Source organism: Thunnus maccoyii, chromosome 15 (assembly GCF_910596095.1).
Source record: "Thunnus maccoyii chromosome 15, fThuMac1.1, whole genome shotgun sequence".
Lineage (NCBI taxonomy): Eukaryota > Metazoa > Chordata > Actinopteri > Scombriformes > Scombridae > Thunnus > Thunnus maccoyii.
In genome coordinates, this window is record NC_056547.1 from 17347985 (window position 1) to 17365877 (window position 17893).

Below are 17893 nucleotides of genomic sequence, written 5' to 3' on the forward strand. Positions count from 1 at the left end.
TCACTTCATAGCTCTCTGCGTCTGTCTCGTCTCTCTCTCTCAGATCTACAACAAATGTTTGACCAAGCTGTTCCGCACTGTATTATTCAGCGCTGTGTGTGAGCCGTCGTCATCAGACATGTATGCCTGACATGATGCATTGGCTCTGTTTAATTATAGAGATGCTGAATAAATATTTACAGATGGCCGATCCGTCTTCTCGCAGCCAGGCCCACAAGTGTGATTAATGAACCGTCAGTTAATGTGGAAGAAATGGCTGTCATTGTTTCTGTATTGAGGCTGGATATAATACACTACATATATGTATTTTATAACTGGTTATGTATGTGATATCAAGCATATAGATGTCTCAGATAATGTGGCTGCTATTATAAATCTGGATGGAATTAGTTCTGAGTCTAAACAGATTCTTGTTTTAACCTGTAAAGGTACTGCGGTGATATTAGTTTCAGATGATGTCAGGTCTTGTCAGATATGGTGGATATGAGTAAATGGAATATATTAACATTTAAAAACTCTGCCCTGAAATAACCCTATTTGACCAGGTGTAGATCCTGATATAACCCGACCTGAACCAAATCCTATTAACATCTAAAGTTTCACTTGACTTGCTATCATAACTGCAGAGCTAGCGACTGAGGGGAGCTATAGCTCTGTCACAGGCCATGCCCATAGTAGGAAATGTAGAGTTTCTTCCATCCATGTGTGATAATGCTTATAAAAGATAGGCTGCAAGTGGGCTGAGTACAATTACCAACTGTTTGATGAGAATATATTTAAATCTTTTTCACAACTCCAAGACAAGTTAGCCTTACCCTTGAGTGACTTATATACATATCTACAAATTAGACACTATATCACAAAAAACACAGACTGGGATAATATTAAAAGAGAACCAACCAATATAGAAACCCATTTCATACATCTACAAAACAAATATCCCATATTTGCAAGCTTTTATAAGCTAAGGCTAGACACATCAGATAACACTCTACATATCAAAGGACAATGGGAACCGGAGCTGAATACAATAGTGGACGATGGCGCCTGGGAAAACATGTTCTAGATGTCACAAGGGGGTTGTGAGCCAGTCATGGAAAGAATTTGATTGGAAGGTTAAAATGAGATTCTTTAGCAGCCCGCTGACAGCTTGTGTCTTTAAAAGCAATTCTCCCAACAAATTCTGGAGAAACTTTAGTATGGTCGGTGACTGGGACTGTCCAAAAAAACACTTTGGAAAAACATCAAAAAAGAAATGAGAAAATTCTGGAGACAGACATTCCCCTGGACCTGCTATTTTTCTTATTGGAAGTATCACCTGAGCACCTATTTACCACAGACCAGTGTTATACTCTGCATATTTTGTTGATGGTAGCAAGAAAAATAATTACTATTAATCAGATGAAGCCTAACCCTCCCATGATTGTTCAATGGTTACAAAAAGTCAAACATTTTACATGATGGAACACATGACTGCCCAGTTACAACTAAAACTGCCTATTTTTAAAAGGAGATCAATTATTGACTACCTTAGTTAGGAATCTTGTACTTTATTGTTTTGATGTATAATTTTTTCAGGTATATATATATATATAGTTATATATAGGCAGATGTGTGTGTGTTTTATCCCTGTATGGTGTTATTTCATCTATATATGCATGTATGTCAAGTGAAGCCCAATCTCAAGGTGGTTTTGTTTTATAATGTTAATTGCCTGCTAATGTGTGTTAATGGCAATAAAATAAAATACAATTTTAAAAAACTGCAGAGCTGCTTATTAGAAACAAATGTAAATAGTGAAAATCAGAACATCACATAAAGAATAATGTTAGATTCATAAATTCAATATATTTATACTCAATATACTGAATTTCAAATTCACACAAATGACTAAGTGGTACTCAAATTTAGGGGGGGAAATGATGAATAAAATTAAACCTGACCTTATTCAAGAGGGAATTAGATCCTGAATCAAGCCAAACCCAAAGAGTCAGACTAATCGGGTTTGGGCTGAAATTCAAAGCTCTAGATTAGCAACCCCTGGATCCAAAGCAGTCTATTACCGATGTAGGCGGCTGTGTGGAAACAGTAGAGCTGCAAGTCTAGTTATGATGAACTACTGGTACGCAAATACTATGCCTTTAAATACAGTATGCTTGAAGAACTTTCATATGATGTAAAAAAACATGACTTGTGGCCAGAGAGTGGATGAAATTATGCTTGTTCTCAAGCAACTTTAATCAGTGAATTTTTAGATTAATTAAAAAAATAGTGCTCAAGCAACTTGGAAAGATGCAGTTTCCATAGATTATTCTTGGTATGACAAAAAAACACCCTGATGAAAAATTCAGTCATAGTATGGTTATACACCAATGGCTCAAGTGTTGACAACCCCACATTTTAAGAAGAACATAATTCCCTTGTTTGTAGCATCTTTTCAAACTCTAAGCAACAGTTTCCATTAGCAGCTTGACTCACATGCTGAAGTATTTATTTTAGCGCCAAAACTGGAGTCCAATAAACTCACGAAAATTCATCCTGATCTAGTCCAGCTCTAGACTTTATGAGTGACATTTATGTGAGTGCTGAGGTGGGGAGAGTTGTATATCGCTGGGTTGTGCATGAGTTCTACTACCTCAGCCGCTGGGAGAGACGTACAGTAAAAACACATAAAGCATTTCACTTCGAAACTCACTGGAGGGCTGCAATGTTTCGTGATGCTCTCCTTTTTATTGCACACAACAGAGAGTGTGAGAGTGTGTGTGTGTGTACAGTATGTGCGAAAAAGTCCACTTGCATGAGCAACTGTGTGTGTGTTCTCATGTATGCACGGGTGTGTGTCTGTCTGTGTGTGTGTGTTGCCTGCCTGCTGGTGCTCCACAGCCATCTGGTATCTGGTCAGTCTAGCAAGCCTCTGGAGGGCACCTGGCCAGCAGCTTGCTCACCTGGCTCTGCTAGCCCCTGCCAACCACCACACCTGGCCTGGCCAGCACACAGGGAAAGGGAACAGATTGCACAGCGCTGTCAAAAGAAGCCCTACATTGCAGCATGAAATAATACAGTGATACAGGATACATTTGCTGCTCAGTGTACTGTAAAGTGTTACAAAAGTTACAAAGAATGTGATTCATGTGAAGGCACTACATTAGGAATGGCACACTAGATGCTAATTTTCAAATATTAGTCATCAGACAGATCACAGAGCTTTTGGAAATAATGCTCTACTCATCATTTGTTAGGAAAATAGACTTTTAACATACTCATATGAATTCCCCTGCATCTGTCCCCAACAGTTTGTGCCAGTCTGTGCCAACCCATCCATTTAGCATATGATGGCACTTCCTTCCTGCAGGTTGTCCTCTGCTATCAATTACACTCTCCTCTCCCTGCAAGAAAGATGCTCTTTGTCCCCCCTGTCACACACACACACACACAAACGTGCACACACACTGTGGCCGCAGAGGGACAGACACCTGCAGAGTGTTTGTCACCTCTTCTGTTGGCATCTGCGACCGCGTGGCATTGTGGGAGAAACGGCCATCTGTTGTCGGCAAGGCTGGACTGGAAGGGTGCAAGCGGGCACAATGCATCACGCTGCTCTTTTCTGTTGGTCTGAGCTGTGTGAAGTGTTGTGATGGTGTTTTTGTTGTTCTCACTCGCACTGGTGATACTCGGCTAAAATAACGTAGCAACAGGAAGAAGTAGCTGTGGCAACACTGTAACAAGTAATTGTAGCTTCTCTCGAGGCCGGTAACACCTTTTTTTTCCAGTAAATTCAACATGTGTGTGTGTTAATCACACAAAAGCAACGTCCCATACAGAATGTTTTGGATTCATTAAACCACATGCAAATGGTTGCCTTTTGTCAAATTGAACTCTCTCCTAATTATCTCGGAAATGTTTACTCCTCTTCACAGGGAGACAGCACATGAATGCTTGATTGACATGACAGTGGCTGCAAAGTTTCTTCAATTATCCTGGCAAGGTTACGATTGCTGCCTCTTGATTCTCAGCAGGTTCTTGTCATTACGAACACAGAAATACTAAACTCTTTTCTCTACCCACGCTGCTGTAACCTATGAATTTTGAGATTATATGTAAAAGATGCAGAGGGAGTTAGAACCATTAAAATGATTGTGGTATTTAAAACATGTGGAGTGAGCTGAGGGCTGCTTTCACTTAGGTTTTTGTCGGTCTGTCGTCGGTCCACCACTTTAGTCCAGACTGAAATATTTCAAAAATTATTGGATGGATTGCCATTAAATTTTGTACAGACATTCAGGGTCCCAAGAGGTTGACATTCATTGTTCACAGACAATGAATCCTAATGACTTTAGCGATTCCCTGACCTTTCCTCTAGCACCATCATGGTTTTGAGTGAATGTTTCAACAACTATTTGATAGAATTCCCTAGAATTTGACATTCATGTTCCCCTCAGGGTGAATTGTACTTGGTGATCCTCCATCAGGTCAAAATTTTAATTTATCTCATACTCAAATACCTGCAAAACTAATGACGTTCCCATCAGCCTATGCTGTACTTTGTGTTTAGTGCAAACAAGAAAATGTTACAATATACAAGATTGTATGAATGTCTGTTTTATTTTAAGAGCCGTGCAAAATTATTTAAAGTTACAACTGAAGGACATATGTGGCAACTTTGACAACAAAGGCAAATATGCAGTTGAAATATGCACAAAGTATGATTTTAGTTTCCATTTTATCACTGTAGGCAACAGTTACTCTGTAAATACTCTGGTGCTGGAATAAAACATTTGCTGTAAAAAGAAATGAAGCATTACTAAACATGCAACAATGTGTTTTTTATCTTGAGAGATTACACAAGACGTAAGTGGAAATAATGACAGCAGGATTGAAAAAAGTCATATTGAGATAACAGAGATATTAACCACATATTCCTGAAGGACTTTCATTTGTGCAGGACGTTCATTTGGCTGGGTGGGTTGGGTTGTGGGTCTGCTCATCCAGCCGGCCTGCACATCGCAGACAGATGTTCGGCCAGCCAAGCCTGCAGCGCCAAAGGCAGTGTGTGTTCTAGAAAAACCCGGAGACCAGATGCTGCTACCTGGTGTCCCACCCGCCTGCCGCTCCGCTATACTGGGCATGCTCCAGTGGCCATCACATGACCTCAAACTGGGTTTCGAGATGGCGTGCCGTCAATCATACTGATGATAGAGTGGAGTGGAGCTGGAATTGAAAGACATTGTGGGGTTGACTCAGCAGGTTTGCCACTGTGTATCTGACAGGCTGAATTAATATGCCAGATTGTTTCAAATAATGAATCAAATAATGTAGCTATATAGTGTAAAACATTCATGCATATATAAATTGGAGGATCTAAATTTCAAATAAGAGGCCGACAACATTGCGAGGAGTAATATCAAAATCTTAGCATAAAAGAAACTCATATCCAATACAATAAAGGACTATTTTGGGAAAATGACAGCATCAAAACGACATGGCATCCTACTGTGTGAAATATCAGAAGTAACATCAAAATATAATGCAGCATCTACATCTATTTCAGCCTCTTTTCCCTCCAGTTATGTTTCCCAAATAAATAAACACTCTCTCTCCCAAACAAACAGAAACACAGATTTATCGTCCCTCCCCACCGTCCCTATTATTGCCAAACACAAGGAAACTTTCGAAGAGATTCAAAGATGCACAAGATTAAAGATTTATTTGTTCTTTTGAAGTTGCAGCAGTGTTTTTGTCTTATTTCCTCGACAAATGCAGCGTAGTAATGGTGTTTTTGCAGTGTGGTTGGTGCTGACCTAGAACTGCCAGAGAGAGGTTGCTGGCCTGATGGCCGGGCTCTTGTCTTGAAACTCCCCTAATGAGGAATGGCTCAGTAATGGCATCGCTTCCTTGTAACCTCAAAGGATGGGCCGTTAACTCACTACTATTCAGACTGTTATTTATATATTGTATTTATATATCATATGTGAAAAAGAAGAAAAAAGACTAGGAGGAAGCTGGATTACTAGACTGGTATATCTGGATGGCTTTGTTTTGTTGCAGTTTGAGAGTCAAATATTTTATAGTCTAATGTACCTCAAGTCTTTCTGCACCTTCTAATCTACATTAAGACTTCTTTTTTGTTATAGTGTTGATTTTGATGATGAGATAGTACAGTTTTTGTCTTGGACACCTGGTGTTTTTCTCTTTTTCTCTTAATATGCATCAATGAGTATATGGAGACTTTCACCTTTTCTCATATTTTGGTTGCACTTATTAGATTTAAAAGTCACACATGTGTTACGACGCCCTGATCTGATGCTCAGATTTCAATTATACTTTGAATTTCAATAACAGCTCATTGTTCTTGCTTTTATTAGCTGCTCTATCTCTTAGATCCATCAGGCATATATCTCAGTGTGCTGTGCATCAGGGCATCTCTTGCCCCCATCTGCACAGGAGCAGAGAATCATACTGCCCCCTAGTGCCCAGAGTCATTAGTGACACAACAGAATTGATTGTACAGTCGTCAACCAGACAATACCCTGGTACTCTGCCAGTGGCTCGATACCAAGATCTGTCATGGGCAGCGATGCAAGACAATAGATTCTACTGATTGGAGTGGTGCACACTCCTGGCTATGACACTGGCCTACCGCTTGCTATCAAATGGCTGTTTCTCTCTCTCTCTCTCTCTCTCTACACTCACACAGCCCCTAATTCAGCAATCAATGCTACTCATTTTAATAGCACCTTTGCTGCAGCCCGAGCAGAGAAGGGGAGAAATCAGGGTGAGCCGGTGTCAAATCATTCTTCTGAGGTGAGGACCGCAATCATGGCTGCGGGGGATTTCTGAAAATGACTAAACATGCTACAGTAGGGGTGTCTTGCTAGACAGTGTTTGTTACTGGAACCAGTTGCACATACTTGTTTAAGCTTAATACTATAAAACTTAAATGTGTGGATTCATTAATGCATGTAAAACAGTATTAGGAACAATTAGTAGGATGAGATTTGCAGTAAAGAGGTGTAGACAACTACAGATAACCATGCAAATGATGTATTGAGCCTTAACATACAATGTAGAGACTTGATGATGCAGAGAAATCAAAGCATGGTTTCATATGTTCTTCAGCAGCAAACACACACATTTTCATCATATCCATTACAATAATTGCTCACATCTAGTATCCTATTTTCTGTTTTTAGCCAACATATCACTTTGTCTTGCCAGCCCCAGGATGCAATGTGAGCTCAAGCAGCCATAGGCTCCTCTAAAGACATCCTAAGCAAATGCTCCAAATGACAAGACAGACTAAATACCCCCCAACAAACGATACAAGACTGCAGAAAACGTTTTAACAAAGGAGGTATGTAATGAACCCAACGTGCCTTCTCTCCAATATATCATCCTGAGTGAATTTGCCAACATCACTCTCTTTACCTCCAAGCATGGTAAATGAGAATTTATGCACCTGCTGCTTTATCATTCTTTACTTTTTTCACCCCCAAGAGGTAGCCATGCCACACGAGACAGATATTTCCACCAAAGGCAATATCCCCTCGCAGTAATTATATCAGAGCGAGAGAATGGCTCATTAACATATGCTAGGCATGTCAGGAATTTACAAGCGCCTTTTGTAGATGCTTCTCGTCAGTGTGCTGCTCCCATCCGTATGGTGTCTCCTTTGAGGATGCAACCTCCTCATTTCCATAGACGTCAATCAAGCTGTGCGTGGCTTTTAGAAATATTCTGTACAAAAACACAGGGCTCTCTGAATATGGCAATCATAAGGGACAGCTCAGTGATATGGAAAAAGTGTGTCTGCGCACATGTGGGGGTGCGACTATGTGTCTTGTGAAACGACATGATGAAAACAAAGCGATGGGGGCAAGATTATCTTGATGATGTGCCATCAATGCAGAGTGGGTGGAGTGATTGTATTTGCTTTTCTGCAGTGTGTTAAAGAGGCGTGTGTGTGTGTGTGTATGTGTGTGTGTGTTAATACATGTAGAAAGCTTGACACCAGACACCAGACTGACTAACAGACAAGTCCCGAGGCCACTGAGCTAGTGGCGCTGCTGCTGCTGCTGCTGCTGCTCCACTGCTTCAGGACCCAACATCTGCTGCCTGCAAGAAGGCACATACTGTTGGCCTTTCACCCATTAGTGTGGTGCCAGCAGAACGCAATGACCTATTTATCAGCCATGTGGACATACACACCTCAAAAACTGTTTTTTCAGTTTCCATTGTGATGCCATTATGGAAATCTACTGAATATTTAGCGATGTTATGTATCATTTATGGTAAAAATTTTACCCCAGAACAAAGTAGCGTCTGTGTAATCTTAGTAATGGTAATTAAGTCTTTAAAAAGTTTGAATGTAGACGTGTGAACATACAGCTCTCTTCCAGTGCTGGAGGCAGGAGAGCAAAGTCTGTAGTGATGTAACCTAGCAAAATTTCCCTGTGAAGTGCAGTGTATTCATAATAAACCTGAGTTGAACTTAATGGATAATGTGATGGTACCCAATTCAGTTATTCAGGGATAACATTTTTATAACTTTTCAACACTTGTGGGTGTAAAGTGTCTTCATCCTGTACCTCTATACAGTCAGGCATTAATTGATTTCTGTTTTTTGCTGGAGCATTGATGTATTGATGCAAATGAGCTTACTGCAAACATAAATTATAGTTTAGTCATAATTCATTGAACCTATTAAAACCTATTAAAAAATAAACCAAAATTCATTTATTGGCTAATTTCTGGGATGGAAAATGCATAAGTTCTGATGATGTTATGCCCCAGCGACCCCATTTGCTTCTCTTTATCTGCCTGACCCCCAGGCTTCGTCCAGTCCACGCCAACGAGGCCAAGACAGACACACTGGTGTGGTGCTTAGTTCCACCACATTGCCTGACTTGGCCTGCTGCCCTCATACTCAAATAACTGACAGTAAACTAACCAATCTGACTGCAAAAGGAATTTAGGCTTTGCTGAATACACAAACGCCTGCACTTAAGCAAATGGTCACTATGGTTTTTCCATTCTGTAAATGGACAGTACTGTAGCTTTGAAAAGGCTGACTTTTTTAAAAATAAGGGAAGTGAAAATGAACAAAAGAAATCACTTTAAAATGATATGGATCCATTGACTTGGAATGAAAAAGTGACCCAACAGTGGCATAGCAGGAGTTTGACATAAAGCATACAGAGTGAGATGGAGATGGAGAAAAAAAGTCATTTTGTGTTTGAATGAGTCTAGTCTTTTGCCCTGGCAAATGTCATTGCAATGACTGAAGACCCAATGTCCATTTCCATCACCGACTGCTCTCTCTATCTCTCTCTTTCTTTCTCATTCATTGTCATTGCCTTTTCCCTTTAAGTGCACTTTCGCCCACACCACTTGGAAATTGATTGAAACAAAATGTCACAATTATGCCCTGTAGCTCGCCGCTTCAATTATTCATCAATTAGGGGCTAGGCTCCTTTTTTTCTCTCCTGTGAGCTGATTTTTCATTCAGTTTGCTCGAGATGTATGGCTCCCCTGCTGTTAACCAGTCCAAAGTCATTAGTTTCTGGGTTTGCAATTAAACCTGATGCATTATGCATGAGGCTCAGTAGACACACGCAGCAGCGGCCGCAGCAGCTAGCGAACGACCTAGCAAGCTCTGGAGGCGTGGATGGGAAATTAATTTACTAGAAATGAAGTTCTCTCTCCCTCTCTCTCTCCCTCTCTCTCTATCTCTCTCTTGTCTGGCAGGTTGGAACAGATGCCACTGGCTGGAGATGGAGATAGAGATGGGGCAGCTATCGAGACTCAGTGCAGCTTGATCAGCACTGACAAGGGAATTGAATCCCACTAGATTTACACACCCAAAATATGTGTGAGAGATATATTTTAGTGAAAAAGTTTTCAGTCATTTTTTGCCAATGTGCGACTGTATACTGGATCTATATTTAAAAATAAAATTTAAATGAAATAGTTGAGGCTTCATAACAGTTTTTGTTGAACAAACATGGTCAAAGTATCTACAGGGTTGCCAGTTATATATTACAGACCTGCACTGACCCACCAATGTGAACATCTGTAGTAAAACAAGGTATTTACATAAAAAGCTTTTGTGTGAATAAAGTTTGTGTAAACCACATATTTTTGCAAAGTCGCCATGTACAGACATGACATCTAGCTGTTGTAATGTTTTTTTCTATTTTTGTGAACTTTATGAAAGCTGTAGTTGACAACATGCTATCAACTGAAGCCTGTGTTGAACACTGAAACTGGGTACGACTACAGTACATGTACAACTTTTAATGTTCATTTGCTGCCACCTAGTGACAACAGTCACATGACATCTATGAAATATTTGAGTCACTGGAAATCATAGCGGCATATTAATATAGTTGTGAATATTGAATGTTCAACTCAAAATAGGCTATATATATGTTTGTTCACTGTTTTAGCCGAAAATGATGAGAAGAGAGTTATTGAGATCATAGACTTTACCTTTTTTAATGAACTTGTATTTTTCTTGAAGCAACACCGTAGTACGAGTGTCCGTCCGTGTTAAAGCACTTGTATGAGCAGAGAAGCACGCGCACTGGGATGGTCAAGAGACTCTTCATTTTCATGTTCTGAAATACACATATGTAAACATAAACACATGTATGTATGTCAGATTACATGTGGTGCTACACATTTAGTGGTACTATAGAAGTCATATATGCTTTACCGGGTGTCATGATATCATATTGTTTTATTCACAGTTTTTTAAGAATATTTTTCACAGTACTATGTAATGCAAAAATATGCTTAAAAACATTAAACCAACCTTCCTCAGACTGATGAACTGCACACACTCCAGCCAGGTGGTGAGGAAGGGCCCTAAACACACTGCACAACAGCTGCCGTTAGCCAACAGGGCAGTGAGGCATGGGTAGTAGGGAAGCATCCTGTGGACCAGAGAGGACCTGCTTCTGTCCTCCCTCAACACAAATCTGGCAACCAGCTCCTATGGGGACACAAGGAAGACAGACTGTAAATGCGATGAGTTGCAAATACACCATTGATATATTCTGGGGAACATCATAAAGCTGTATTGTGTAACATATATTATATAATGGAAGATAAATATGTTATAATTCATTTACCTTTAATGCAAGCACCTCCACGTCCTGCACCGACGGCATCGGCTCACATCGCACAAACCTGTTACCTTCACAGTAGAGCTCCTTCAGGCGCAGCAGGTGAAACTGGACAGTGTTATCAAACATAGAACGTGAGAATGTTATTCCATAATTTTAGATAGATAATACTGTATATACTGTACCTCAACAGGAAACATGGACAACTTGTTCCCAGCCACATCCAGAACTTGGAGTTTTGCCAGTGCCCTGATTCCCTGGGTGAAATGTCAGGCAAGTGTTTGGTTATGTAGCCAATCAATTGTACAACTAAAAGGAAGAACTGAAGTTAGAACATGGCTACAATAGCATACAGATAGTATCTTAAAAGGTACCTCATTTAAGTACATATGCCACTGTTATTCCATGTGTTTAGTAGGTTTGAGGAAAAGGTGGTGGATTAACTTGAAGTGACCACATTAGTGATTTTCATCAGCATAGAGGATTCAAATTGCATTACTGAATATAAATAGAGAAAAATAAAGAAACAAGAAAGACAAAGAAAACTGTGCATTGTGTAGAAATGTTTATATCAGGTATACACAGGCTTGTCAAGAACAAAATTCACTTCCTGAAAAGTTGAAAATCACATGATTGAACTGAATACCCACCTCTGGTAGGTTGATCAGCTTGTTTCTAGCTACATACAACTTGGTCAGTTCTTTACAGTGGTACAGCTGTTGAGGTAACTGAGACAACTCGTTGGAAGTAAAGTTTATCTCAGTCAACTTAGTGAGATGACAGAGCTCAACAGGCACCTCCTCTAGTTTATTGTCCAGCACACTGAGATGTTGAAGTTTACTCAAGCTGAGGAGAAACAGGTTTGCATTTGTTTTATCGTGAAAAGACATTGCGTGACCAATCAACCAAATAAATGAGTTAATTTTGCCTTCCATGCAGAAATATTAAATCTAATTATCTTCAGAATTTATTATTCCAGGTACAATGTATGGGACTTTTGGAGATCTTGATCCTATAAATTTACCTTCTAATCTCTGGTGGGAGTCTTTGAATCTGGTTGTGGTTCAGATTGAGCACCACAAGGTTTGGTAAACCACCTGTAAAGCATGACAATAAAGAAGTTAATTCCAGCTTTGTCTTTTTAACAAATCTACCGAGGTGTAAATCATACAGAACAGTGAGAAACCTACCCATCACCTCAGGTGGCACCACTGTAATTTGGTTGCTGAACAGATACAGTTTTTTCAATGACTCCAGATGGCTCAAAACAGCAGGAACCTCCTTCAAGGCATTATTCCCCAAATTCAGCTCAGCCAGCTTGCAGACATTGCAAAGGGAAAAGTATTTAATGACAAACCTGCGTGCTGTGTAAAACATTTAAAGTGTTATCTTGGCAATTTTCCAGCAGACAGATGAGCTCGCGGAGCAAACCAAGAAGACTCACGTGTTGCAGAGAGAGCAGCTCAACAGGAAGCGCGGTGATGGAGTTGTTGTTCAACAAGAGGACTGACAGCTTTGTTAACCTAGAAACACACTTAGGGACGTTGCTTATCTTCTTAGAACTCAAATTTAAAGAAGATGATCTGCCATATAAAGCTCGTATCACTGACTCAGCCATTTGTTTTCCTGTCCTGTCTTGTTCCCATGGTGACAAGATGCTGGGGTTTGTTTCTGCGCGGGGGCGACTTCCAGTGGTGGCAGGTGAGTAGAGCATGTCTCATGTCTCATTTTGGTTTCTGGGTAAATGTTTTAATTTTAATATCCTAACTCTCCCTGCATAACATTTAACAACATTGTTAGCGATAAAAAAATGCAAGGCTCCTCATAAAAATAATAAAGAAAATAAATTAACATAGATGTAGGCCTCCAGTGTGTGTGTGTGTACAGTTTACCATGGACACAGATGTTTAAACCATTTTACTGTATGACACAGTCACCTTGAATTAAACCGAGGAAGGGCATCTGTGCTGGAAACGTCAAGTCCACATACAATAAAAGAATTGGGAATGAGACAGGAGCGTGGGGGTGTTTTTCTGTCTTTTTTTTTTTTTTTTTACAAGTAATTATTTCCAAGCACCTGCAGAGAATTTATGGATGTTAGAGCTTGTATGTGTGTGATTACCTTGAATTAAAAGAAATTAAATTTCTCAGTCTCATGTTGAACAGAGCATCACTTTTAAGTACAACTAACAGTATTTTCCTCATTGAAATATACAAAATAACACCGTGACACACCTGCGCTCTTTTAGTATTTTATGTAACATGGATATGATTTACAAGTTACACAATTCAGTTCATTCCAAGAACACTGCAAAAGTTCAACAATCACTCAATGACTCTGTTGACATTTGGTTGAGTGACATGCATGATGAACAGCTCTTAAATCCTCTCCAGCCCAAATGGATTTGGTTAAAAAGTGAGTACTGTACGTTACACCAGTGCTTCTCAAAGAGGAGCCAGTGTAAAAATAATTTAATTTCCTAACAGGTTTTTTTTTTATTACCACAATCATACTTGTTTCAGAACAGATTAAATCTATTAGATTTCATTCTCCTTACCGCTATCTTTTCATTACTTAACAGATATGTACCATTCACTGTTTAATAACCAAATCTGAAAACAGTAACATTCTCTGTTAATATCAGTTCGACAAACTTCTCCATTAAAGGGGTCACCGCCCCAAATACATTTGTATTTAAGGGCCCTGGTGTGAGAGGTCTGGACACTCTCTGCATTGGTTTACATCACACCAAGACTGAACTGTCTCTCAGCTGTCCTCCGCATTGGCTGGGTCCTTTATCCGCTCCACAGAATTGTAATGCTCTCCAAGTCCATAAGCATGACGCATATAGCTGCAAACAATGAGGAAAACATATTCTGTGAGTTTAAGCAAAGAAGGAATCTGTCATTTAAAATATAAAAAGGTAACACTTTATGCAAATATTAGTTATTCATTGTATGTCTGCTGCTGCTTTAGTCTGCTGTATGATAGCTACGGTGTTATCAAGAGCTTAATATTTACATGCAGTTACATGTAGATCCAAAACTGTCATATCCTGGCTCTGAAGTAAAGTACACGGCTGCAATATCAATAACTCAAGCAGACACTGATCTAGACTGGTGAGAGCAAGAGCACCCTGTATGAGAGAAGTCTTTTGTTGAGCCTATCATGAAGGCTTACTTTACATAATTATAGATTACATTTTAAGTTGCAGTAGGCAAACACTGTAATAAATGCCTTGGCTTGTTTGTCACAGCATGTAACAAATGTAAATCCAACTGTACTATCTAATAAGTACTATCTAAAAGTAAAACGGTTTAAACTCCACATATCCTTATACATTTTATAATCAACAAATTGTATAAATTTTAACTATTCCGCTAATGCAACTTGTACCCCAAACAAACATAAAAACATGTACACATGTTCTTACACAAGAGTGATGGCTTTACTATCATATTCCTCCCCAATTTTTATAGTTGGGGAATCAGCCTGGATCACTTCTATTGGCAAGTGAAGGACCTGGGTCAAAGCTTGCAGCTGTGAAAAGAAAAAAAAATATTATTAATATTATTATTTCAAAGTACAATAAAATATACCATTGTGTATCTATGACAACAATATTAGAGTGGACTCACTTCCAGTTGCCCTCCCCAAGCTGCTGTGTGCTCCACATCACTGCAGTATTTCTCAAACTCATCTGGAAGCAAACATACACAGACACATTTGAATAAGCATGAATAGTGGGCTTATTCAATTGTTCTATCACATGATAATACCAGTTAGCTTTTTCAGCCTTTTATAAAAAAATATTGCTAAAGTAGATTGTTTCTGAAAACCAAAACAAAGTTATCTACAGTGAGCTGTTACCCGTTGTGTACATGTCACCAGTGTTGGGGTTGGTGAGGAAAGGCAGGAAGTCATCAGCATGGTTTCTCATGTACTCAGCAGTGCGGCACCGCAGTTCTTTCACACTCATGGTTAACACCGGCTAGAATAAAACAGAAAAAGATAGTGTATATACTCATGTGTGCAGTTTTTCAGCGTCTTAACCAGAGTATTGTGTATCAATTCAATGACAGTTTGTCATAGAAGCATAGTGCCATGCCAAGAACTGCAGCAACTGTACACGCTTGTATATCACATTTTTAATTAGCAATTCAAAACTAGAGAATGGACAAGACAGCTCTCCCTCTACAGCTATAATAGTCCTACTACACGGTGTACCTTTGCTCTCTGTGCCAGCTGGTCTTCGATGGCACGGTACATGCAGTGGCCATCAGAAGAAATCTCCTTTATCTGAAGCTGTTGCTGGGAGAGTTTCTGAGCCAACTTCAAACCCTCCTGGTGTCTCACACCCTGCAGGTTCTCCACCTCAGCCTCTGCTATCCTGCTCTCTCTATCCTTCTCCTGAGCAGCCTTCTTATCCTGGAGAGGATGATTGAAATAAAATGCATTCCATTAGTACTTGGAGCCATGTCTGAAGTGAATTTAAAAAGGACAGCAAACACAGATGGTGGATTAAACAATCAATTATAAATGAAATGCCAAAGCATAACTAATAACCATACTGCTGTCTAAGATACTGACATTTGTATATTATTCAGAATGTTGTCTTTGTTTGCATTGTAAATCTAGTAAATAAGGATGATTGCACAAAGTGTACTTTGTTTGTACATGGACAATGTCAATATGTGACAAACTAACATGCTAACAAAACCTAAAACTGTGCTATTTTAGAAGGAACCAGTAGCTCACCCTTCTCTTCTGGGCTTTGGTTATACGTGGTTGTTTGACCTCTTCTTGGTTTCCATCCTCCACCTTCATGGTCTCCACTCCATTTATCGCCTCTTCCACCTAGTCAGATTGAGTGGGAGGAGCTTTGGTTATGTTGTATTCTTTTAAAGCCTCAGGATATTTCTAATGCATAGCAGCAACATTTGACAATCATCTGAATGCAGGCATTTACCTTTGTGTCAGTTGTAGCTTTGAGCTGCCTTAATTCCTCCTCATGTTTCTGGCTGAGGTCCGTCTCTAGTTTGGCAATCTCTTCTGTCAACTGTTTCCTCCTTTTCTTGTCATTTTTGGGGACTGCATTTTTCATGCTCTGGATTTTAGCTGGAAACATAACAAAAGAGGAGACCGTCAGACCAAACACTACTTTCATAAAGCTCCTCTCAGGTAATGCTGAATGATAGTGAAAAAAGTTAAAGTAAGAAATAAATGAGATGGGTAAGATGACCGAATTCACTCACAGATGATTTTAATGCACCTTGATGTTTATGAGCTGCTGCACCACTCTCTATGAGTTAGACTAATATATACCTACCATTGCTAGTCTATGATTAAAACTTTCAAACCTATTTCTCTTCTGACCACAGCCCAATCTGTGATGTCACTGTTTGTATTTTAATTTGACAGCTGATGGAAAGCATATTTTGACATCAATGATTGGAGTATGGCTACAATAAAATAATATTTTATGATATAACTGTAACTAGAGCTCGAAGAAGCCAAATGTCACTGCCTTTAATGTTGCCATCTGCTGTGTTGCTGTGTACGTGACAATAAAACCTCTTGAATCTTGAACGTCCAACTTTTAGAGCTATAGGTTTTACCCTAAAGTTACAATCATTGTGAACATCTGGTGAAAAACAAACTGCACACATTGACTGGTAAATACCTAAGAATTATAACTTTATTACAATATTTATGGATCCTACATTTTGCTCAGGATTGTCTCCTGTGAAATGACTGGTACATGGCCTGTTGCTAGTGACTACAATGAGCTCAATTCCAGGAAAAAAAATAACACACTTGCTGTGAACTAGTCACTGACAGCAAATGTTGTTTGATAATGAGTGGAGACAGTTGAGGTTTGCTACCTTGCAGGTCCTTCTTCTCCTTGCGGTGCTGTTTAGCCAACAGCTCCTCCGGTGTCTCTACTATCCCCTCCTCCATGACTGGATGCGGCTGCTCAGTCTGTTCAATTAATCTTTACGAGCTACATGAAACTGACAGATATTACAAACACTTTAAGCTATGACGCCTCTGTTATAAAATATGCCCACATCACTGACAAGCGATAAAAGATATAGTCCACAATAATAAAACGTGCTGATACAGCCTTTAACCGGAAGAGCCAGGCAGAGTTTTCTTCTTCTTCGCTTGTGCTCTCACTGTTGAAGTTGTCATAGCGCCATCTGCTGGATGGTTATTGTAACAGCGCTACTCTTTCATAGCAGCTGTAAACATACTGTAATATGGAGAGCCGTTTCAGTCATGAAATACCTAACATTATTGTTTAAGTGATGTCATAAGTGTGCACTCATTCATTTTTACTATTTGCTTTATTCAAACCATGTGATAACTTTCAAGCAGGGCCTTACGCCAGTGGTTCTCAAAGTGGGGTCTGGGAACCCACAGGAGTCATTGAGAGAGCACCGAGGGGTCCCCAGCAAGAAGGGGAATCATTTATTTTCACTATAATTCCATCCATAAGTAACACAATGACAGAAATTAATAGACTCTGCATCAGTGCAACAAACACTCAGAAACAGAATACACAGATACACACACAGATATATCATTAAACAAGGTTACTGAGGATATGCTCTCAAGTTGTCTTTTCTTCAAATTACTTAAAGGAATGTATGAGGTTCCTAAGATTGTTTTAAAAAAATAAGTAACAAGCATATTAAACTATGCAAAATTATAAAACATAAAGATACATAATATAAATGCATATATTACTATGCCTGCAACT

At 39.4% G+C, this 17893-nt stretch overlaps 2 protein-coding genes across 3 annotated transcripts; both read right to left on the reverse strand.

Annotated features, from left to right (window-relative positions):
- Positions 1 to 2793: 2793 nt before the first annotated feature.
- Positions 2794 to 12855, reverse strand: lrrc69 (leucine rich repeat containing 69). Of its 2 annotated transcripts, none has more exons than XM_042434631.1 (9): positions 12571 to 12855; positions 12317 to 12443; positions 12151 to 12223; positions 11777 to 11972; positions 11312 to 11383; positions 11133 to 11234; positions 10814 to 10993; positions 10489 to 10616; positions 2794 to 2982 (listed from the first exon to the last, which is right to left on the reverse strand). In XM_042434631.1, the coding sequence occupies exons 1-8, from the start codon at positions 12838 to 12840 to the stop codon at positions 10494 to 10496; spliced, it is 1143 nt and encodes a 380-aa protein (XP_042290565.1). In that variant the 5' UTR covers positions 12841 to 12855; the 3' UTR covers positions 2794 to 2982; positions 10489 to 10493. The 2 variants fall into 2 exon arrangements, with proteins under 2 accessions (XP_042290565.1, XP_042290564.1); XM_042434630.1 differs by lacking the exon at positions 2794 to 2982 and adding an exon at positions 4584 to 5208.
- Positions 12856 to 13364: 509 nt separating this feature from the next.
- otud6b (OTU deubiquitinase 6B) lies at positions 13365 to 17300 on the reverse strand. The gene is made up of 8 exons (XM_042435645.1): positions 17013 to 17300; positions 16097 to 16245; positions 15886 to 15984; positions 15355 to 15555; positions 14998 to 15118; positions 14766 to 14827; positions 14561 to 14667; positions 13365 to 13978 (listed from the first exon to the last, which is right to left on the reverse strand). Exons 1-8 carry the CDS (start codon positions 17086 to 17088, stop codon positions 13894 to 13896), a joined length of 900 nt encoding a protein of 299 aa, XP_042291579.1. The 5' UTR covers positions 17089 to 17300; the 3' UTR covers positions 13365 to 13893.
- Between the last annotated feature and the right edge of the window lie 593 nt (positions 17301 to 17893).